The sequence below is a fragment of the Squalius cephalus genome (assembly GCF_949319135.1).
Source record: "Squalius cephalus genome assembly, chromosome: 23".
Taxonomy (NCBI): domain Eukaryota; kingdom Metazoa; phylum Chordata; class Actinopteri; order Cypriniformes; family Leuciscidae; genus Squalius; species Squalius cephalus.
In genome coordinates, this window is record NC_137144.1 from 27,699,518 (window position 1) to 27,724,731 (window position 25,214).

At 38.4% G+C, this 25,214-nt stretch overlaps 1 protein-coding gene across 2 annotated transcripts in view; it reads left to right on the forward strand.

Moving 5' to 3' along the window:
* The window catches only part of znf609a (zinc finger protein 609a), a 113,020-nt gene that overhangs the window by 73,914 nt on the left and 13,892 nt on the right, over positions 1–25,214 (forward strand). For both annotated transcript variants that reach the window (XM_079858935.1, XM_079858936.1), the window contains one exon: positions 5,029–5,254. In XM_079858935.1, coding sequence (XP_079715061.1) covers positions 5,029–5,254 — 226 coding nt within the window. The remainder of the gene's footprint in view (positions 1–5,028; positions 5,255–25,214) is intronic.

The window sequence follows — 25,214 nt, forward strand, 5'->3', positions numbered from 1 at the left end:
TCAGTTTAATTTTAGTTAATGAAAACTTTTCATCATGCTCTATAAAGGTAAAACTGATAATAATTATTATTTTGCTAAAATTTAAAAACACAATCATTGTTGTCATTTGAGATTTATTTTTTACATTTCATCAGAATTATTGCACTTTCCCCTATACGACGAAATCAGGAGGATCTCAGCTCATACGCCTGGTGTTTGACCTCATCTAATGGACTGATTTATTATAGGCTATTTATCGTATTAATTAATACACTGGAAATACAGGAAACATCTTTTGAAAATTAAAACTGAAATTTCTTATAGTTATTCCAAAAATGTATCATTATAACAGAAAATTGTGGGATTTAAATTCTTGTCATCAGGCAATCGCAAATGTGAAAGTATTTAACTACATTTTAGTAGCCGATTTTTTTTTGTCGTCAACGATTTTGCATGTTGATATAGTCACGGTCATCGTTTAATGACCTAATGTCTCGTCTACGTATTGTCTTACTCATGGGGAAAAAAAAAATTTGTCATAGATTTTAATTAAAACTACGATATATCATGTATCTGTAAATAATATTGCAGTGTATTCAATTATAACATGATGTGTATTGTATTGGGATATAGACTGTGAGCACTGGATTATTGTGCCTTTAATTTAAACATTTAGTGCCATTTGATTGGATTTGAAGGTCTTAGTGTCTTTTCCATCTGTTTCTCCAGCATCGTCCACATCAGTGGGCTTCACATGAGCTGTTAAAGGAGAACTCCGGTCAATTTTAACATTGAGCTCATTTTTTTGTACATTTGGAGTGCTGTCAATACAGAGAACAACGACAAAAATCGGTGTTGCCTACACCGAGTTATTCTATTTTTAAAATTTGCACCCTGTTGACTTCAATAGGGCAAGTAGTAAGCCTGCTTTTTAGCCTCTTAACATCCTTTAAGTGTCATTACAAGTGCACAGAAAATGTGAGTGATTCCTTCCGAGTGAACACGGGTGGATCTGACTGCAGTAGATGTTAGAGATATTAATAAAAACGAAGTTAATTCAGCCAGCGCTCATACCTTTGTTTACATCCTGTTTTCGGTGGAAGGCCATAGTAATCGATTGTCGAGTTCACGCGCATAGGTTTAGTTACCAATGATCACGCGCGTGAACTCGACAATCGATTACTATGGCCTTCCACCGAAAACAGGATGTAAACAAAGGTATGAGCGCTGGCTGAATTAACTTCGTTTTTTATTAATATCTCTAACATCTACTGCAGTCAGATCCACCCGTGATCACTCTAAAGGAATCACTCACATTTTCTGTGCACTTGTAATGACACTTAAAGGATGTTAAGAGGCTAAAAAGCAGGCTTACTACTTGCCCTATTGAAGTCAACAGGGTGCAAATTTTAAAAATAGAATAACTCGGTGTAGGCAACACCGTTTTTTGTAGTTGTTCTCTGTATTGACAGCACTCCAAATGTACAAAAAAATGAGCTCAATGTTAAAATTGACCGGAGTTCTCCTTTAATAGGCCTCAGGTATAGATGTGTGTGTGTGGTGTTTGTGTAAACTACTTACAGTATCGTACCAGAGGACAGGTGTGTGAATGCAACACCCTCAGTCTAATCCTCCCGTAATCCCGTCTGAAGCCATGTGACGGTCAAGTCGTGGGTTCATGCAAGGTGCTTAAAGCGCTTGACGTACTTCGACTTTTAGAAATTGAAATCCTGGAAAACCCTGGAAAACAGCCACATTTATGAAAAGGTACTCGAAAAGTGCTTGAATTATTGAAATATAATAATTAGTGAAATTATTGTTTACTTTTATCGATAAAACAATCTTTTCACGCAAAATGAACACTGCAGCCCGTCTGATATAAAGCCATTTCACATGGTTATGAGTGTGATATTGCCCATATAAATATCCAAGTATATAATACAGCTTTCATTCTTCAGGTCAATCATATATTCATGGGGGGAACACAGTCTGAGATATCAGCGATATCTTTGTCATAGTAATGTTTTAACCCTCTTTCGGTCATTTTTGACCGAAATTTTTTACTTGATCGGAATGGTACAAACTTGGTAAAGTTTTTGGCACTTGCTGTGTAAACACACACACACACACAAAAAATAAAAATAAATCATGGACATTCGAAAAAGTTAAATGGTCCTGAAAAAAAGTCTCACTTGTGCTCCTCGCAGTCAAAAATGAGCGCATTGGAAATGAATGAGACGAATTTCCTCTAGTGGAAGCGTTCGGTACTGCAGACAAACACAATCTGACCGCAATTACTTTGAGATATCAGGCTCAAATTTGGAACACAACTTGTTTAGATTTATGGCTTTGATTTTCTAGCAGTTTTAGAGTAAAATGTGTTTTTGAAAATATATATTTCATAGTATTTTTGTGCATTTTTAATAACAATAAATTCTGTATCTTTTTTCACTTCAGCAATAATCTGCCAAGTGTCGAAAAAGAGATCAAACTTCAGTCTGTCGCTCTAAAGCAGTGTTACTCATTGCGCGGCTCGCGAGCCTCATGCGGCTCGCCAAGCTTTAATTTGTGGCTCGCATGGTGGTAAATAATACGGTGATATGATCATGCAGTCACAGATATTTCATAAAAACATTAAAAACAAGTAGGGCTATAACATAACCCATTAAAAACTCAAAGTGCCAGCTCTATTACAAATAATTTTGATCGGATTGAAATGGGTGGTTTATAGAGAGAAAATGTAAACACTTGATCGATTGAAAACCGAAACTGAAAGGACGACATATGACGCGCTGAACGAGCTGTTCTCCTGATGAATAAAGTGTCATATAAATGAGTGTCCTGTCATTCTATAATTCTCCTTTCACTCAGCATCTGTGAAGTGAAGCAGGACAACGGCTCACCAGTCCTTGTTTCAGATTCTCATCCACAGACGAATTAAAAATTTAAAATTTTACTGCATGATAAATACAAACAGCACGGCACAACGGTTCATATGTTCAAAGTCTCCAAATTATGACCAGAATTGGATAAATATTAAGTGTGCTGTTTAAAACCAATGTAGGAGAATGGTTAAGCGACAACAGCGGGAAACTTTGTATATTTGTGCAGTGTGCGCATGTCAAAAAATCGATTCCGATTTGAATCTTGTGACTTAGGCCTATAGGCTAATGTAGAAAAAAATAACTTAAGGTCATTCTATGATGAATATATTCTAGAAATCCTGCTTTTTTGTCATTAAGGGAAATCATCTTGTCTCAGTTACAAATTTGACTGATAAATCATAAATAATGTTGTTGTTGTTTTTCCACCCTTTTGTATTTATTGCATTGCATGTATGTTCAGGGGTGACAGATTGATAAGCAGACATGGTATTTATGACTGGATGTAACTTTTGTATACTTTGCGGTAAAAATGGCTCTCCTACTGACTTTGTCCTATCAGTGCAGGCTCTCATGAATAAAATAGTGAAGACCACTGCTCTAAAGCATTCAAGATTTACGACAGTTTAAGTTGGAAATTACATTTTCAGGTCTATGCTTAAAAAGTGAATGGATTATAAATACAGTGTAACCATAATTTAGTACCACAAAATCCCCTAAAAATACAAAATATTAAATAAAAAAACATTATCGAACTAAAATATAGTACATTCATTTCATTGAAATTTTTTTTTTTTTTTTTTTAATTCTGTCATTTTTGACCGACACGCGAAGAGCACCAGAGGATTTAATCAGCTGTGCTGAATCAGTGCCGCTGAACATGCACTGAGAAATGCATTAGACACGAGTAAAGCCTGTTTCATCATCGTCTTTTACCCAGGCGACGGTTTGTTCAAACATCTTACATTTTTCATTTATATTCATGCATTTGGCTGATGCTTTACTCCAAAGCAACTGGCATTGAATTCATTTAATCAGTTCAGGCATTCCCTGGGAATCAAATCCACGACCTTGGCATTGCACACACCAGCTGCTTTATCACTCGCAGCCTCGGTTCAGTCTGGAGCGGCCTGTGAACAAGCTGCGAGTCACGATAGCAACAAATGTGTGTGTTTCTCTAGTCGTCCCTCGTTAACATCCAGCCAGGTCTTCCTCGTGTCCTCTTCATTTCAGCTCTCTGCTGCTTCTTTCACTTTCTACAGATTTTACATTTGACTGTGTTGCCGAATACGCATTCAGACACGATGGTGATTACATTTTAAAGTCAACGTGATCTCAAACTGTACCTGTTTTATTTAATACACTTTCTTGTTGTACATGATTTATATATTTTTTTAGTGCTGGGCAACAATTAATCACATCCAAAATAAAAGTTTGTGTTTACATAATATATGCGTGTGTACTGTGTATAATTATTTGGTATATATAAATACACAAACATGCATATATTTTTAAGAATTATTTTTCATATATATATATATATATATATATATATATATATGATGCATACATATTTATACAGCAAATATTTCTTAAATATATACATGCGTATGTGTTTATTTATATATACAAAATAATTATACACAGTACACACACATATATTATGTAAACACAAACTTTTATTTTGGATGCGATGAATCTTTTCACAGCTCTAATTTTTTTTGTATTAAACAGTTTCACATTCATTTGTTGGGCGTCTCACATTGGGGTTATTCATTGTCACCGTACAGTAATAACGGTAACACTTTACAATAAGTTAACATTAGCTAATGTATGAACTAACAATGAGCAATACATTTATTACAGTATTTATTAATCTTTGTTAACGTTAGTTAATAAAAATCCAGCTGTCCATGTTAGTTCACAGTGCATTAACTAATGTTAACAGAATTGTTACAAAGTGTTAGTAAATGTTGAAATTAACATTAACAAAGATTAATAAATGCTGTATAGGTGCAGTTCATAAGCGTTACTGTAATAATTGAGTGCTTTGAGATGGTCCTGCAGGTGTGCTTCCTCTAGCCGGTTTACACACCATGTTTCGATAGAGTCTCATGATGTTGTGGTGACCCCGATCTAACCGAGTCCTCTCTGTAATGTCCCACAGATGGAGTCTCCGGTGTCCACGCCGGCGCCTCCACCGCTCCACCTCCTCGCGCCGGCCCTCAGCACCGACGTCTCGTCGTCGTGCGAGCAGATCATGGTGCGCACACGCTCCGTGGCCGTCAACACCTCTGACGTGGCTCTGGCCACCGAGCCCGAGTGTCTGGGTCCCTGTGAACCTGGAACCAGCGTCAACCTGGAGGGCATCGTCTGGCAGGAGACCGAGGACGGTAAGAGCCGGATGGATCAGTTAAACATGTCAGCGCTGTTGTGTTCAAAGTCATGGGGGGAACAAAATCGAATTGTGTTTTTTCCCTTGATAAATATTGCAGTTATGATTTAAATTGCTCCAGGTTCAGGGCTCGGCATTAACGCTTGTCCGAGACGAGTGGATGTTTTGCCCGACCGGGCCCGATTAAAACCTCAATAACAAAAAATAACTTGGGAATCACCAAAACGTGAGAATGGGAATATATGCAAATCATATTTGTATATGGGTCATTGACGAATAAGGTTTTTAAAAGTGTAAAAAAATAGAATGGAGATATAACTGTATTTGAAACCATTTTTTAGTTTACTTAGTTTTTTTAGTTTAAGATTTTGTGGTTTGTACAATCAATTAACACTGTTTTTTGTCATTTTTTTACAAGATGGAAAAAATGTCACCAAAAAAGTCATTCGGTTTAACCACTGATTTGAAAGTTAAAAACTGATTTGACATTGATGTTGAGATAGTATATAGTGTGTACCACAGAAGAAATATTAAAACAAATTATCACTGATCTCATAAATGTAATCATTTATCGGACTACTCTAAACACTCCAACATATTCAAGTAAAACATTTTACAGGGAAAGGAGAAAAGGGGAAATGTAAAAAAAAGAGCCTTATCTGCTTTATATTTGTATTATTGTAGTTCCTTTAGTTATTAAAAACAATATTATTCCATTTAAATAGTTACTATATCGGTTTTTACCGAATGACATTTTGACACTTCAAAATCTTTAAAATACCTTTATATGTAGTAAAATATAATTAAAACCTTTTGGATTCAGTAAAAGAGATCAAGTTGTACTACCTTACATACTTTGGATGTTATATATTTGTTTTTTTATTATTATTAAGGCCTTTGGACAAAAAAAAATGACCCATCACGTCATTGACCCACATATAAATACACACATGCATGTATATATTTAAGAAAACTGTGTTATTTATTTATAAAATATTTATATTTATGTATAATATAAATTATATATATACATGCATACACACACACACACACACACACACACACACATATATACATACATTATATATATATACACACACACACACACACACACACACACACACACACACACACACAGTATATACATGCAAATATTTCTTAAATATATACATGCATATGTGTGTATTTATGTATACAAAATAATTATACACAGTACACACACATATATTATGTAAACAAACTGTTATTTTTTATTTGATTAATCGTTTTCCAGCAATATAAATAACTAAAACAAACTAAAATTACAACAAAATTACAAACACTATAACCTAAATTAAAATGAAAACAGAAAAATATTTAATTTATAATATTAACAAAACTATAATCACATATTAGTGATACTAAATTACCACATAGTGTGTCATATATATTACAGTCATATTGCGTTTGATTTAGATGCAGCCCTAATGAAGACAGGTTTATAAACTGATAGATCTGATAAGATGATTTATTTGTGTGTTTTTTCCTGTTATCTCAATCAATGCTCTAAACGATTTTACCATTTTGCCACAATGAATGAATTGGATCACGTCAAACCCCCATCCTCCAATAACGCTTCCGATTGGCTCGTTTTCTGTTTGGCTGACACTCTGTGATTTCTCAGGACGCTTATTTCAGTGATGTCTGTCGGCTCGCAACAATGTTTAATATGGATTTCCAATAGGATATTGTGTGTATATATAAATAATCAAGCCTGTTTTGTGCTTGTTACTCATCTAGAAAAGTGCACACTAGAGAAAACACGCTTATATTTGCTTTGTTTTGCTCCCTGGACGCTAATTCCAGCTTGGCTTGAGCTGGTGACTGACAGAAACGCTTTTCCCCCATAAAAACTGGTGTTTTTCATCTAGGACCCGTGCCAAACAGTTCAGATGTAAGCGTCAGGACTAGACATTAGCCGTCTGCTTGTGTTTGTGCTGGAAACAAACAAAATCCAGACATTTGCAGTTTGATAATGAACCTCTCTCTGTGTTTCATTCCTCAGGCCGGTGAAGTGTGTGTGTGTGTGTTATTTGCTGTGGAAGTTGCTGTCAGACTGTCCCCCGGGGCGAGTTGTATTTTTTTATAGGCTAGCAGGCATTTACAGGCAAATTAACCTGACAATTCAGCTTCTGTTTTAGCAGTGTCACTAACACACAAGTAAGTCTCGCTGTGCTCTTTGGCTGATTTCGGTTATTTGAGCAACCGGACACATTTGGGCTTAGATGCGATCGTGCAGAATCACTTTGACTGAAAATATTTTAATATGCACATGGTAGACCCTGGTTGTGAATGGCAATGCTATTAAAATTATGTATATAATTCATGTCGGGTGGTTCACATACTCGTTTCTCTGAAAAACTAGCATTTTATATAAAATGGAAAAAAAAATCATGGTTTTGTATTCATGAAAATATATTTGCATTTTAGTTTAAACTTCTAGTAATGTTAGTTTTTATTTATTTATTTTTATTTCAGATAACTATAGTTTTGGTCCAAAGACCGATATTGGAATTTAGTTTATTTTAATTTATTTTCATTTAGTTCTCACTAATGATATCTCATTCAGCAAGAATCAGTAATGACTTTTGTGGTTAATTTTTTACAATTAAAATAGATATCGGCCAATATATGTTAATTTTTAATGTTATCATTATCGGCCTGATAAGAAGATTTTGGCCAATATATTAAAGCAGTTTAATAATGGATTATTTCCTTCAGACACTTCAGATGCGCACTGTTCAACATGATGGTTTTGAATGGCTTGAAATATGATTAAAATCACTTGTTATATCGGCTACATACAATTATAATACGAACATTATAATCGTGTGCTTGGGACATGGTGCGACTTTTGTTTTTGCAATCAGGCTCTCAGAAATTGTATAAAAATAGGATTTATTTAGATTTATTAGCCAATATATCGGTTATCGGCTTGCAAATATAAAGAATTATCGGTTATCGGTATCAGCCATAATGTTCATATCAGTGCATCCCTAGTTATAGGTATTAGCAGTCAGAATAAATCACACCAGCCTACAGAAATGAACTTGCACAGCTGGCTAGTGTTTCTGCATCACTGGTGCATGAATTGTTCCTGCATATGTATGTGATTCTCGTCTAAAATGTTGCGTTCTGTTTAACTAAAGTCATGTTCATTTGCACCTAAAGGCTGAAGCTCCTCTTAGCTGTGTAATTTGACTACCAAATGCTGACCTTTGGGACTGCAGCATTTACAGAGACCCGTGTGGATCAAAGATCGGCCTCCTCCTGAGCTGTCAGCGTGAGGAGATGGAAATGCCCCAATCCCTCCTCCATCCACCAGTGACAGCTCCTCAAAACCAGAGCCAATAATGGGGGGTTCATGGGAGGGTTGGGAATCGAAATTCGATTCCAATACTTGAGGTCAGGAATCGGATACTTGTTATAAAATTAACATTTCGATTCCTCTGTGAGCATTTCAGTGTGACATATTATGCCCCTTTTCACAAGATGTCATATAAATCTCTGGTGTCCACTGAATGTGTCTGTGAATTTTCAGCTCAAAAACCCCTCGGATCATTTATTATCGCTTGTCAAATTTGACCCTTTTGGGGTGTGAGCAAAAACGTGCAGTTTTTGTGTGTGTGTGTGTGTCTCTTTAAATGCAAATGTGCTTCTGCTCCTCCTCCGTTCAGAAGAGGGCCGATCTAATTGTTTAGATTGCTAATTTTTCATTTGTTCTTTTTTAATTACTGAGTGTTTACTTGTCTTTAATAATGCTTTAAATTTTAACTTAGTTAGTAGGGCTGGGTATTGACACACATTTCTCAATTCGATTCGATTTCGATTCAATATTGATTATTTTGCATATTAGGTACACAATACATTGCAAATTTTCTCAAGGAAAATTTGTTGATTTGTATACAAACACTTAAAATACACTTTTATTTATTTTTATAATAATAAAGTTATATGAAATTTATATAAAAATTTAAATGGTGGCTGTCATAAAAAACTTTCCAGATTTATTCAAACATGCATTAAATATTGAAGAACATTAAAAATTATAATTATTACGTAAATATGGTGCATATATTTAGCAAAATGCTCCTCTCTAGAGTTAATTTTTCTCGCTGACTAACGAGTTTATGGTCACTGGATCTGGTTTTTCTGAGGTAAATGTGACGTTACATGACATTGTTTACAAGCTGTTTTACTGACGTCTTTCCACGGTTGAAACACTGATTGAGCGACTCCATGTCACATGATACGGACTTCGATAAGTTGTCCTCTATCTTTAACACACTTTCAGAAGCTCATTCATGTTTATTTCGCGCTGTAACTGGTGTTATTAATGCGGAAGAGAAGATCATGTGCTTCTCTAGAGCTGAGCCAGAGCGATCTCACGCCACAGCGCCAAAATGGTAAATGTTTTTGAATTTCATAAGAAAATGGATGTAATTTGAAATCTGAGACTTTGTTTCATATCAATAATAACAAAGCACAAAGATTATAGTGATTTATTGGATGGGATGCGCGCTACAATGTTCCATTCATTCATCAACTGAAAACAGGATGATTAATCGACTCTTGGGATTTAAGAATCAATATCGTTTTGTAAAAATGAGAATCGATTAAAAACGAGAAATCAATATTTTTTTACCCAGCCCTAATAGTTAGGCTAGTTGTTTTCTAAGGTATTTTTAAACCACAGGCAAGTGTTCCTTGTTTAAGTGTTCTTTAGCCTGTTGATTATTATTCATGATATTCCGCTACAATTAAATGTTTTGCAATAAGACTAAATGTGAATGATATCTACGTTTTTTTTTTTTTTTTTTTTTTTTACACCTTATTGGTATCGAAATTAGGAATCGAAATCATTAAAATTCAAACGATACCCAACCCTAGTTCACAGAAAGTAGATGGTATATTGGGAGAGAAAAAAAGCTCATAGAAAGTGACGTTTTGCAAGATCAGCGTAGCAACATGCATGTCTACGCCGAGTCCTGAAAAGTGAAGCCTAAGCGCCTCGATCGCGCCTCTAATCGAGCGCCCTTCCATCGATCGCAATGGAAACTAAACAATCAAATTACACTTCAAATACATTTTTTCCAAAGATGTTTTCTGTCATTTTAGGTAGTTTTTATCACGCTGATGTAAGTTTAAGTGTTCGTTTTTTTAAATAACTTTGGTCTTAGTTATTTGATGCTTTAAAAACTGGAATGTGACGTCATGATTGACAGCTGTGATTGACAGCTTCTCTAAATGAAGTCACTGAGGCACCAACAGACTTTTTGGGGGGATTTTCGGGAGGAGATTGGAGCTTCAACTTTAATTTATACATGTCCATAACTGTTTATTTCACGCTGACACAATGAGTTTCTCAGCAGTAAACGTTGTAGTGAGTGTGTGTGTGTGAGTGAGGGCCGGACCTTGATATCGCGACTCCACTTCACGTTCACTACTGCGCAGAATCAGGTCCCAAATCAGCGCCATATTAGGGACTTTGGCGGCTTCACTTTTCACCAATGGAAGAGAGTGAAGGGGCGTCGTCCATCTTTTGTTTTACAGTCTATGGTCTACGCCAAGAGCCTCTTCTCTTGCCGTTCCCACCTACTGACACTCTGAAATGTCAAATCTTCCAGAGTTTTATGGCTCCTGAAGTTCCTCTCCGGAAAAACACTCCTGTGGTGAGCTGGTGCAACGTTAGCTTGGCTTTAGCAGAACTATCTTGAGTCTTTGCCAGGCCAGAGTTGTTCCGATGCCTGAGTCCGGGTGGCAAACCTCTACACACGCAAACCAAGTCCTGGCTGTCCTTTGTGGGAATATCTTTGGAGCAAGTTCTCTCTTTTTATTGGATGGCAGCCATAACCAGTCCTGCGTTTAACGTCTTGAAAGCATGATGCTCTGGTGTTCAAATGAGCCTTAACCACAAGACTTTGTCTTTTCCAGAAGTAAAAGGGTAATATACAGACAAACCAAAATGTATTCAGACGCCTTCAACATTTCTCACATTATCACAGTTTATTCGCTATAGTTTCGAAAACGGTGATAAAATATGAGCAGAACTCAGTTGATATTTGACTGGTTTTGTCCGTCCTTCTGTTAGACTCTCACACATGAATTATGTTGAATATCTGTCAGCTGTTAAATTTAACTACACAATTAGATAATACCAGTTTAGCTCAACCAGTGACCAAGCAATGCTTCATTGTGTTCAGTCTGTGTGTAAAAAGAGCATTAGCAATTAAAGACAAAACACTTCAGCAAAACATGATCAGCTCAAAGTGTCTGGATCATTTATGGTCCAAATGTCACTGGTAGTCGCTGTATGAAGAATTAGTTTACTTTATTTTGCAATCATCACTTACATAAACTATAGTGTCCTGATCACACTAGTAAAAAAAAAAAAAAAAAAAACTGGTGTCTGAATAATCTTTGTTTTGACTGTAAAGTATGTCTTTAAAGGAAAATGGCGAAGTAGGCAAGACAAATGTTGTTCTGGAGAACCGCCAGACCTTTCCAAACAATTAGAGGTTGTTTACTTTGCTGTGAGGAGGTCCTTGGATCTGTCTGAAAGCTGTTTCTCTTGATGGCACATTTCCACCTCTCCAACCGGCGTGTCTGTCATAAACACAGTGGATTTGTCCAAATCCAGAGCAGAAGTCTTGTGTCGTGGCTATTGTCCCCTTTTCCAAAAGAATGTAATGAAGACAGACACTTGACATGTGGATGTCGGCTCAGGCAAGCCGGTCTGGAAAACGCACAAAGAGCCCTGTTGGGTTGTCATGTTTGCCTTGGAGAGTGTGGTATTCATTCCTTTTCTTAGTATCTCGTCTCTTTCTTTTCTCTGTCAGTCAGACTGACCTCGCTGAGCCAAGCGCGTACACAATGCCAGATCCAGCCTGTCTTTTTCTTTCTCGGCTTGTGGTCAAGCTCTGCTTTTGGTTTTGTTCCACACTTCCCTTTTTGTCTCTTCCTTTTTTTTTTTCCCTCAGATCTTCCATCAAAGATCTTCCAGCTCTTGTGTTTCGCAGCGGGATCGGGCTGGCTTTCTCCGTTCCTGTCAGCGCTGTCAATATTGGACAACAATGACCAGATGCAGCCAGTTCTCGCTTGTGTTTTTCTTCTGGCTTTTGCAAGCTGAAAATCCAAAACCGATTAAGATACACTAGCAAGAAATGGCCTTGCGGGTGTTCACGTTACTTTCAGTAATACGGAAGTGTACGGGCAGATATCGCCTGGGAACAAAGAGTCATTGGCTACGTTTACATTAACAACTTTTGTTTCAACCGAACTGAATTCATTCCGATTGATGAATCCGAATGTAGTGTTTACATGAACGCTAATCAAGTGATCGGGTTGATGTGCGCGTCTATATGTCACAAGCTTCAAATCGGAATTGTTTTTTTGATATGCACTCACTGCACGAATATAGAGTTTCCCGCTGTTTGCGCATAATAACTATTCTCCTACATCGGTTCTTTAGTTGTTTTAAACAGCAGACTTAAGGCCCTTTCACACCGGATGCGTAACGGAAAAACGAAACGAATAAGCGAATAGTTTGTGTGCGAATAGTTCGCGTCAAAACCATTCACATCAGCCGCGACGTGAATTTACGACGTCTGTGACGTTCAGAGCTTCAACATTCCCAAACTTTCGTGCCGACAGCTGAGAAAACATGGACACTTCATCATCATCATCATCATCCAGTGAAGACGAGCTTTTAATTTTCTTTAAAAGATAGAAAAGAAGTCAAGTCAAGTTTATTTATATAGCGCTTTTCACAACACAGGTTGTATCAAAGCAGCTTCACAGTATTAAATTAAAACAATACATCAATGTTTGTTTCTAGTGGAACGTCCACGTTTGGTAATGCTGATCAATAGTATCGTTGATTGATTAATTAAATTAAATATCCCCAAATATCCCCAACTGAGCAAGCCAAAGGCAACAGTGGCAAGGAACCGAAAAACTCCATCAGGTGACCTAATGGAGAAAAAAAAAAACCTTGGGAGAACCCGGGCTCAGTCGGGGGCCAGTTCTCCTCTGGCGTTTATGAACTAGAGGCCGGATTTAACTGTAAGATTAAAAATATTATATGAATGCCTGGCTGAAGAGATGCGTCTTTAATCTAGTTTTAAACTGGGAGAGCGAGTCTGAGCAACGAACAGTATCCGGAAGACTATTCCAGAGTTTTGGAGCTAAATGCGAAAATGCTCTCCCTCCTTTGGTGGATCTGGATATCCTAGGTATGACCAAAAGCCTCGAATTTAGTGATCTTAAAGAGCGCGATGGATTATAGGGCGATAGAAGATCGGTTAAATAGACTGGAGCTAAGCCGTTTAGGGCTTTATAAGTCAGTAGCAATACCTTGTAATTAATACGGGACTTTATAGGTAACCAATGCAGTGATGATAAAATTGGTGTTATATGATCATATTTTCTTGATCTAGTTAGAACTCTAGCGGCGGCATTTTGGACTAACTGTAGCTTAGTACAGTTTGGTTGTTGGAAGAAGGTTTTGGTTGCACCCAATCTTAAAGAACAGAGAGTCTAATGTCAACTTTTAGTTTCCTTTTCCTCTCTCCTTTTTCTCACATGGGTGTCCCTGAGGTTTTTCCACAGTTTTTTTGCGTCTTCAACTAAACACAGTGCGTTTTGTAATGTCAACACACATTACATGTAACACACGAAGTAACAAGTTACAATCATTCAACTAGAAACTGTAGATATCACACAAAGAATGTATAGTATACTAAAAGCAGCCCTAAATAGTCTCACTACATTTTGTTACGTTTAAAGTAAACACGGTCTCTATCTCTGTCTTTGACGATAATAGTGTTAGCTTTCTATTCCAAATGTAGTTTAGCCTGCTAGCCTACACAGCACAGACATCGAAGTGGAAAAAATAAAAGTCGTTTTTTCGCCGCAGCACATTCGCGTTCGGTGTGGAAGCGCTCATTACACAAACAGCTGATCACAAAATAAAACCATCGCGCGAATTATTCGTGCGTCAAAATCGCGTCCAGTGTGAAAGGACCTTTATCCTAATTTCTGGTCATAATTTGGAGACTATGAGCATATGAACCGTTGTGCCGCTGCTTATATTTATCACGCAGTAAAAATGGACAAAACCAGTCGTGTGTGGATGAGAGTCTGAAACCAGGACTGGAGGGCCGTTGTCCTGCTCCACTTCACAGACGCAGAGAAAGGAGGATTATAGGAGGACGGGACACTCGTTTATACGACACTTTATTCAACATGAAGAACTGCTCGTTCCGCGTGTCATTACGCTATTTCTACGTCATTGCGCTATTTCTACGTCATTGCGCTATTTCTACGTGCAGTCCTTTCAGTTTCAGTTTGCAATCCGATCAAGTGTTTACATGTTCTCTCGATCGGATTAGAAAAGGAATAAACCACCCCTTTCAATCCGATCGAAATTTAATTAGTATCGAGCTCAATCGAATCGAGTAGGCTTTTCAGTCTGAATGAGCCGTCAATCCAATTACTAATGGATTATTTGGTGGCATGTAAACGTCGCCAATGACCAGATGCAGCCCGTTCTCGCTCGTTTATTTCTTCTGGCTTTTGCAAGCTGGAAAAATCCCAAACCGATGAAGACACACTAGCAAGAAATGGCCTCGCGGGTGTTGACGTTAGAGCTCTCTTCAGGAAATACGAAAGTGTGCGGGAAGATATCGCCTGGGAGCCAAGAGTCATTGTTTATTTCCCAGGTTTGAATGGCAAGGTGTGTTTGTGTACCTTTCATTTCTGCTTTACTCAAGGGTTTATAAACGGCACCTGGCAACCCTTCGTCGTCCTCCGGGAAGGAGCGCTGAGGATTGATGTCTGGGGGGAAGGGAACGAAGCACAAGTTACTCAGCTGTGCTAAACCACTAGCCTGGAAATTACAAAAGAAGTGCACTCCTTCCCCCTCTCTCAAGAGACCTGCTCACCTCGGTCATGTGACCCGGATAATCAGTGGAAGCAGCCACCCGAGCGAACATGTCAAAGGATCGCAACCTCATAAAAAAAATCAGGTCTTTGACAACCAGTTCTGTTCTTTGAGGATGACTGATTGTTCCTGCATTAGTCTCGTGCAAAAACAGATGTCAAACAGGAAATTCGTGTTTGTCGTTTATTAGCATATTTTTCCTAAGTGGCTTTGATAATTCTTGTATTATTTGTTTTATTTATACATTTTTTTAACTAAAAATTTTATTAATAATTAATAAATATGCATAGACTCATGTCATTCATGGTGTATTTATTTTTTATTAGGCCAATACCGATAATTCTTTATATTTGCAAGCCGATAACCGATATATTGGCCAATGAATCTAAATCCAAATTTTTTATGAAATTTTTGAGATCCTGATTACAAAAACAAAAGTCTCATCATTAAAAGCCATGTCTCAAGCACGCAATTATAATGTTCTCATTATATGTAGCCGATATGACAGACTTGCTGCACATTTTTTATTTATTTTTTAAAGTGATTCCAATCATATTTCAATTAATTCAAAACCATCATGTTGAACAGTGCGCATCTGAAGTGTCTCAGCTGAAGGACATAATCCATTATTTATCGACTTTAACATATCAACAATTTTTTATCAGGCCGATAACATTAAAAAATGATCATATATCGTCCGATATCAATATGGTGGCCGATATATCGTGCATCCCTATTTTTTATGGGTATGGTTACACCATTTGAAATTCATTAAATTGAATTTATCTTTTTTTTCCTCATTAATCAGAGACAGTTACTTTTTGAAACACCCTTGAGTACGGACTCCCCGAGCTTGAGTGGCCTGCCTTTGTCTCATCCCATCACATAGATCCCCTTTTCCACCCTGTTTCTCTCCATTTGACCTTCAGCCGGTGAAAAAAGGGACTACGGAGAATGACGAGTTTAAAGAGAATGGGGAAGGAGGTGCTGGGTCAATGCCAGAAGACCTTTCTCTTGCCCCCTCCCTAAGCCTAGCGGGACATGGGGGCAGATTACGGGTCCATGCTTGCCTATTAATGAAAGTCTTTGCGAGAGAAATTAGACTGGTGACCCAGGGCCCTTTGTTTCCCCCACTCTTTTTTTTGGGCTCGTCAGTTCTTTGTTGCCAATAAGATCCTCTTTGATGTGGGGCCATTGGGGAAGGTTGAACTAAGGGGCCCACAGCAATGAAAATGACCCATTTATTGCTCGGAGGCAAGGGCACAGGGTAGAAATGGGATATGAGATGACAAGTGCATTGCTTTTTAGATGGAGGGGTGGTGGGGTCAGACTTCCATTCCTCCAGTTGCCACCAAGGTTCACTAATAGACTAACCCAAAGAGAGTAGTCTTAAAGGGATAGTTCACACAAAGGACGATAACGATTTTTCTAAAAATCGTTCTCAATGTTAAAGATTAGCAGAGATCACACCACAGCTATAACGATATGGGGAACAATGTAGTTGGGATCACTTTCGGGAAAGATTTTTTTTCCAGCTGTTGAACGATAAAACACTGACAGCCAATCAGAATCCATTCTAATTTAATGGGCTCACGCATTTAAAATGGCAGACGACATTGCGGAGAAGTTAATCGCTGAGGTCTTTTGATCTGATTCTGGTTTGATAAGTCAAGCCACTTTTCAAGAAAATTGGTATGGAAAACAATCGTTCATACCCTCTGAATAAACAGAAGTATTACCGAAGGTTTCCAGCACTCGTTTCCACAACATTGTCTTGCTTCCTTTGAAGTTGCGGTAAAAAAGACTAGGTGTTATTTTTATTCCACTATATTGACTATGTCAGTTAAATTCACGGTTAGATTATTAGCTCGATAATCTAATAAACACTTTGAAATCTTTTATCGTTATAGTTATATATATATATAGTTATCGTTTTTGGTGTGAACGGCCCTTTAGCCTCAGACTCTGAATTCAACATGTTTCTTTTTCCTCTTCAAGGAATCAGCTGCTTTTTTCCATCCATTTGATCATGGGATTCTTCAGATGTGGCATAAAGGGTGTTTTTCTGCATCCAATCTTTACTTTTTTTCCAAAGATATCAGTTACCCTTGTCGGTTTCACATAATATAGCTTGTCGTTGTATGTAAAAGTGCTACCTGCCCTTCAAACAATGCGAAAACAAACAAACAAGTGCCCTCAGTTGACTAGTCAATCATTCAAGGCTCTTTACTGTCTGTTTCTTAACTCAGTGAGACAGCGAGAATGTCTTCTCTTTTCTTAGCCCCGAGAATACGCCTGCAGTCTTAGTTTGGACTTGTCTGGCACACCAATTTGCTTCTCTTGGCAGCGAGGCTGAATAGAAGTATGCAAAACAGCCATTGAGAGCCTCGCTAAGCAAGTGGGGAAAACAGCCAAGGCCAGCACAATGAAGCAAGTACTTTCAGCTCGTTTGCCGTCACGTTTTCCATGATCCACAGACTTGTAATGATTCATCCTCTTTGCGTAATATCACCGGGTTAAGAGGCGTACGGTGAGTTTGGTCAAGCTCTTGCAAAATCAACAAACAATGACATGCTAGTTTAAAGGGATAGTTTACTCAAAAATGAAAATTACCCCATGATTTACTCTCCCTCAAGTCATCCTAGGTGTGTATGACATTCTTCTTTCAGACGAACACAATCGGAGTTATATTTAAAAAAAATGTCCTGGCTCTTCCAAGCTTTATAATGGAAGTGAATGGCCGGTTTCTGTTTTGAAGTCCATAAAAGTGCATCTATCCATGATAAAAGTGCATCTATCCATGATAAAAGTGCATCTATCCATGATAAAAGTGCATTTATCCATGATAAAAGTGCATCTATCATCATAAAAGTGCATCTATCCATCATAAAAGTGCATCTATCCATGATAAAATGCATCTATCATCATAAAAGTGCATCTATCCATCATAAAAGTGCATCTATCCATGATAAAAGTGCATCTATCATCATAAAAGTGCATCTATCCATGATAAAAGTGCATCTATCCATCATAAAAGTGCATCTATCATCATAAAAGTGCATCTATCCATGATAAAAGTGCATCTATCCATGATAAAAGTGCATCTATCATGATAAAAGTGCATCTATCCATGATAAAAGTGCATCTATCATCATAAAAGTGCATCTATCCATGATAAAAGTGCATCTATCCATCATAAAAGTGCATCTATCATCATAAAAGTGCATCTATCCATGATAAAAGTGCATCTATCCATCATAAAAGTGCATCTATCCATGATAAAAGTGCATCTATCCATCATAAAAGTGCATCTATCATCATAAAAGTGCATCTATCCATGATAAAAGTGCATCTATCCATGATAAAAGTGCATCTATCCATCATAAAGTGCTCCACACTGCTCCGGGGGGTTAATAAAGGCCGCCTGAAGTGAAGCAATGCATTTGTGTAAGAAAAATATCCAGATTTAAAACATTATGAAATAAAATAAATAACTAGTTTCCGGCCAAACAACATTTTTTTTTTAAATAACTCGATAACAGATTATATTCGTCTGAAAGAAGAATGTCATATACACCTAGGATGACTTGAGGGTGAGTAAATCATGGGGTAATTTTCATTTTTGGGTGAACTATCCCTTTAACATGTCGCTGGCTGCAGTGAATCTGTTGCGTCAGAACGGCTCAAGAGTCTGATTTAGCTCAGCTTTCATTGGAGAAGTTGCATTGAAATTTAGAGCCGTGGTTTGTCGCAAACAAAGTGGCATCAAGATTAATACTCTAGTGTGTCAGATAACCATTTGTAGAATTGCAGATTGCATAAGATTTAACTGGCATAGAGAGAGGGGAAATGTGTAACGTTGCAAGAATTCACCAGATAAGTGGAACCAAGTGCCTGAGGCTCGTTCCCCAGAGAGAGTTACAGCTTGGTTAATGATTGGGCGGCTTTCGAGAGTGAATAAACGTCTGCTTCATGAGCAGATGGAAACAAGGTTGGGTTTTACATCTCATTGTTTATAGCCCTCCAACCCCCAGTTCTCAGCGCCTCGCTTGCCTTAATCTTCACAATTAGGAGCGCTGTCTTGAGACCGAACCTGTGAGAACGCTAAGATGATTTACAGGTTATCTGTGACTAATTACTGATGAATGAAGACGTTGGGTGTGGAGAGATTTTTTACTGTTATATTCACAGTTCTGTGAAGGAAGAGATTGTTGTTTTAAGACTAGATTGTAATCCATAGTTTTTGTTGGAAGTGTTCGATGTGTTAAAGTCTGTTTTCTTTATATAGCGTGCACATTTTTGGTTTCTTAGATCATTCTGGGAATGTAAAGATGTGGTTATAAAAATGTACAAAATAGCCTTTAGGAAACATTTGGTGTGATGTTTTTTTATTGGTTGCATACATAAAATCTTAAAATGACCCTTTAATAATTCAAATGTAAAAATAAAAACTGCTTATTCAAATGCAAAAATCGTGCATTCGAATTATATTGATGATAGCGTAACTGACGCGGTTTGTTTTTGTTAGCTTATCCAGTTTATATATAGTTGTAACCTAATTTTCCTTGCATGAACGTTCAGGAAATTATATTTTATTCAAGAATGATCGTTTCAAAAGTTAATGCACTTTAAAAAGTGAATGTCATTTCATTTCAATAAAAGATGCATGCTTGATTTGGTTTATATTGCCTTTAGAATTCGAAATCGAATTTTGCTAATATTTAAGAAAGAAATTCTAATGTAGCTTTTCAGCCATTTTGACACACTAGCCCCCCCCCGCCCCCCCTTGCAACATTCTGTGATGGTAATTTTTGGTTATAAAATTACACAATGTAATTACACAATGCTCTGTACTGGTTCTTTTTAGGTTGTCTCACAAAAACCCTCTTGCAGAATTGCAAAATGTTAGTTTATGGTTACAAAAAGAGCCTTAAGACACATTTCTTCGAACATTTTGGCTCCCCAAAAACAGGAACCAAAGGCTAAACATGATCTGTGTTTGCAGGGAAGATCACTTATGTTTGGTAAACATGGTGTGAGCAGGTCAGGGCTTCCATTGACAGAGTTAAGCACTTCTGTGGAAACATGAGGCATGCGGGAGGATTTGCAGCCACACCTGCAGTTATACAGCAGACATTGTGTGACTCTCTCTCTCTCTCTAAGCTTATAAAAGCTAAAGTAGTGTGCAGTAAAGGTCTCCAGTGCAAGGGTGCAAATGTCTCTTCAAAGCTGACGACTAGTGCTCAGGTTTCGGCAAGAGACTTGCTGACACGTAGAGGTCACCGGCAGGGAATGCGAGTTACACACACACCTATATTCAGTGTTTTCACTGTGTCTCTGTGGCACACCTGTGCATTGAGCCTCTTTATTATTTCTGGAAGTGAGCACACACCTGTTTCCCAGCCTGTACTGTACTGGATTGTTTTGAGTGTGATTTAATGAGGCTCTGAAACTGAAAGAATCAGACTGGGTTACTATTACGGCTTACTTTTTATAGGCTGCTGGAGTTGAGCCCTTGCGCTGCGTGCCATTAGAAATAACATAATACATTTGGTAGCAGGGTTTGAAATTTACTTTTGTACTCACCGGCCAATTTGGCTACTAAATTATTAAGTTACCGGATATTCAGAACTTATAATAGCCAAAAAAACAGCTTATACCGGTATGTATATATTATAAAATTAGAATTTCATACATTTAATTTCTTATTCAAACTAAATCCTGTCGTCCTCCATTCCTCTTTCATCCTTTTCACCAAACACGTGTTTTAGATGCACAGATCAATACAGTCCAGAGAACATCAGAAACATGTAGGATGCTGGGAAATATCAATGTCTTTTCTGTCAATGCTTTTTACTCTTTGCTTCAATGCAAATGAACAACCGTGCTGTTATTTGTTGAGTAGTGACGTGTGTGTTCAAGTAAGCCAGATATGAGCAGATCCTGTGCAATATGCTGTATTTAATATATCATGATGACTATTGATGAGTATTTGCGCTAAATCTGCACAGATTTGTCTTACATGAACTTCCCCAGCGCAGTGAGTACACATAAGTAAAACGCCTGATTGGCTCGTGATTTGACAGCGTCACCCGCTGTTGATTTTTACCTGCGTTTGACGGGTTGGCGGGTGTTAGTTTCAAACCCTGATTGGGAGAATGACACTGAAGTTTCAGGTTTGGTTTATTTATATCGCACCATTAAAACAGCAGCAGCCGACCAATGTGCTTTACTACAGCGGATACAATAAATACAAGCAAAAGCTGCAGAAAACTAATTTCACAAACAAATCAGAGACAATTTTTAAACTAAATGGCAAAAGAAAATCAAAATACAAACCAATATAATCATCAAGAAACATTAAAAGCAATGGAAACAATAGTTTTAAGCAAAGATTTAAAAATCTGTAATGTAGGAGCAAATCTTCAATCTGGCTCTGGGAACGGTGAGCAATCTATGACTAGCGGAGCGAAGAGCTTATGTAGAGAGAGAAGTTCAGATAGATATGTGACTCTGGACCACAAAACCAGTCACATGGGACAATTTTATTTAATTGAGATTTATACATAACAAATAAGCTGAATAAATAAGCTTTCCATTGGTGTATAGTTTGTTAGAATAGGACAATATTTGGCCGGGATACGACTATTGAAAATCTGAAGGTGCAAAAATATTGAAACATTGAGAAGTTCTCCATTTATGTTGGCGATTGTGCTGCATTCACAATGTTTTATATATTTACGGTAGGAAATTTACTAAATATCTTCATGGAACATGATCTTTACTTAATATCCTAATGATTTTTGGCATGAAAGATAAATCTATAATTTTGACCTATACAATGTGTTGTTGGCTATCGCCACAGATATACCCGTGCGACATGTGACTGGTTTTGTGGTCCAGGGTCACATATGATCGGGCTAAGTTGTTTAACCAGCATTGAATTGGCTCATCTTGCCCCGTCGGTGGTCCCGGGTTCGGTTTCATTGGTAACGATTGCCATTCCAGCAACAGCTGATGTCATGCTAATTGTTAGCAGATGTAGTGGTATTTTTTTCAGTCTCGTACAAAAGGCCAATTATCAACATTTCCCATTTGGAGACATGATTCGAGTATTCTGCTCAATTTCCACACTTGTGTCATTGAGATGGAATGAGCGAACAGCCAGTTGTCAAGGAAACGCAGTGTGAAAGGCAGAACTAAACACACACACACACACACACACACACACACACACACGGAGGGGTTTTGTCTCTTTGCAGTCGACTGCAGTGTGAAATTGTTATTGCCTGGCACCTCTTGATAAGCTGTTTTAGAGCGGGCTGTTGATGCCCCGGCGAGAATAGCGGCTTGAAATCAGACCGAGATCTCGTGTGTGTGTTCTGGCCGTCACAAGGAGAGGTTGCAGAGACGGCCCTCAGAAGCACCCTACATCAATGTTGTGTGGTGTTTGGGAAGGGCAGATCTTTGATTGGTGTGTGTGTGTGTGTGAGATGGGTAGGGTAAGTGGAAGTGGACTGAATATAAAGGTGTGTGTGTGTGTGTGTGTGTGTGTGTGTGTGTGTGTGTGTGTGTGTGTGTGTGTGTGTGTGTGTGTGTGTGTGTGTGTGTGTGTGTGTGTGTGTGTGTGTGTGTGTGTGTGTGTGTGTGTGTGTGTGTGTGTGTGTGTGTGTGTGTGAGAGAGATGGGTAGGGTAAGTGTAAGTGGACAGAATATAAAGATGTGTGTGTGTGATGGGTAGGGTTTGGGGTCAGGTTAGTGTGTGTGTGTGAGATGGGTAGATTTAGGGGTCGGGTCAGGTTAGTGTGTGTGTGTGAGATGGGTAGGTTTAGGGGTCAGGTTAGTGTGTGTGTGTGAGATGGGTAGGTTTAGGGGTCAGGTTAGTGTGTGTGAGATGGGTAGATTTAGGGGTCAGGTTAGTGTGTGTGTGTGTGATGGGTAGGTTTAGGGGTCGGGTTAGTGTGTGTGTGAGATGGGTAGGTTTAGGGGTCAGGTTAGTGTGTGTGTGTGTGTGTGTGTGAGATGGGTAGGGTTTGGGGTCGGGTTAGTGTGTGTGTGAGATGGGTAGGTTTAGGGGTCAGGTTAGTTGTGTGTGTGTGTGTGAGATGGGTAGGGTTAGTGTAAGTGGACAGAATATACAGATGTGTGTGTGTGTGATGGGTAGGGTTAGTGTAAGTGGACAGAATATACAGATGTGTGTGTGTGTGTGATAGGTAGGGTTTGAGGTCGGGTTAGTGTGTGTGTGTGTGTGATGGGTAGGGTTGGGGTCGGGTTAGTGTGTGTGTGTGAGATGGGTAGGTTTAGGGGTCAGGTTAGTGTGTGTGTGTGTGTGTGTGAGATGGGTAGGGTTAGTGTAAGTGGACAGAATATACAGGTGTGTGATGGGTAGGGTTAGGGGTCGAGTTAGTGTGTGTGTGTGATGGGCAGGTTTAGGGGTCAGGTTAGTGTGTGTGAGATGGGTAGATTTAGGGGTCGGGTCAGGTTAGTGTGTGTGTGTGTGTGTGTGTGTGATGGGTAGGTTTAGGGGTCAGGTTAGTGTGTGTGTGTGTGTGAGATGGGTAGGGTTTGGGGTCGGGTTAGTGTGTGTGTGAGATGGGTAGGTTTAGGGGTCAGGTTAGTTGTGTGTGTGTGTGTGTGTGTGAGATGGGTAGGGTTAGTGTAAGTGGACAGAATATACAGATGTGTGTGTGTGTGTGTGATAGGTAGGGTTTGAGGTCGGGTTAGTGTGTGTGTGTGTGATGGGTAGGTTTAGGGGTCAGGTTAGTGTGTGTGTGTGTGTGTGTGTGTGAGATGGGTAGGGTTAGTGTAAGTGGACAGAATATACAGGTGTGTGATGGGTAGGGTTAGGGGTCGAGTTAGTGTGTGTGTGTGTGATGGGTTAGGGGACAGAATATACAGATGTGTGTACCATATTCCAGGCACTTAATGTTTCCTGATACTACATCTTTAAACACTGATCCTGTTTCCACCGGGTGTTAGCATGAGGCTCAGTAAAGCGCAGGCTAATTTCTGTCACTCTTTCGACACTCTGTGTCTCTCAGAGTCTCGGCTTTGCTGTACTAAATGTCAAGCAGGAGCACACAACACAACCTGCGGGAAGATAATGCTGACAGATCTGGGCACCCGGCACTCGGAAGAATCTTTCATATACCTCAGCTGAATCCAGTCCAAAACAAACACAACATATACATGAAGACAGCTTCAACATTTCTCACATTATGAATTATGTTGAATATCTGTCAGCTGTTAAATTTAACTACACAATTAGATAATACCAGTTTAGCTCAACCAGTGACCAAGCAATGCTTCATTTTGTTCAGTCTGTGTGTAAAAAGAGCATTAGCAATTAAAGACAAAACACTTCAGCAAAACATGATCAGCTCAAAGTGTCTGGATCATTTATGGCCCCAAATGTCACTGTATGAAGAATTATATCGGTATAATATGTCAGTTTAGTTTATTTTGCTCTCCTCGCTTACATAAATTAACTATAGTGTCCTGAACACACTAGTAAAATATATAAAAAATGATATCTGGTGTCTGAATAATTTTTGGTTTGAATGTATAGATATATATATATAGAGAGAGAGAGAGAGATGCTACAGCAATGTCAGACCAGTGTCTCTATTCTTTACTTCCCCTGCATACTAATATCTTTTTGCACACCCTGCTGTTCCCGTGGTCTTTATACACGAGGTGTGCTAGATTTGGACATCTGTGCTGAGGAGTGTAAAATCTGCAGTATACTCGTGCCAACAAGCAGTCATTTATCTTTCTGCCAGCTACTCTAAATATTCTAATCGTGCTCATGGGCGTAATATTAGTTGCAGTCGTTGCATCTAAACCCAGATGCCCAATTAGATACTTGACTCCAGGTGATCTCAGCTGTAGCTTCGTCTCGTCCAGCATCTCATTTGTGATCTGTGAAGCTAAAAGGTGCATTAATTCAGCACCAAGAAATCAACTTTGTTATATG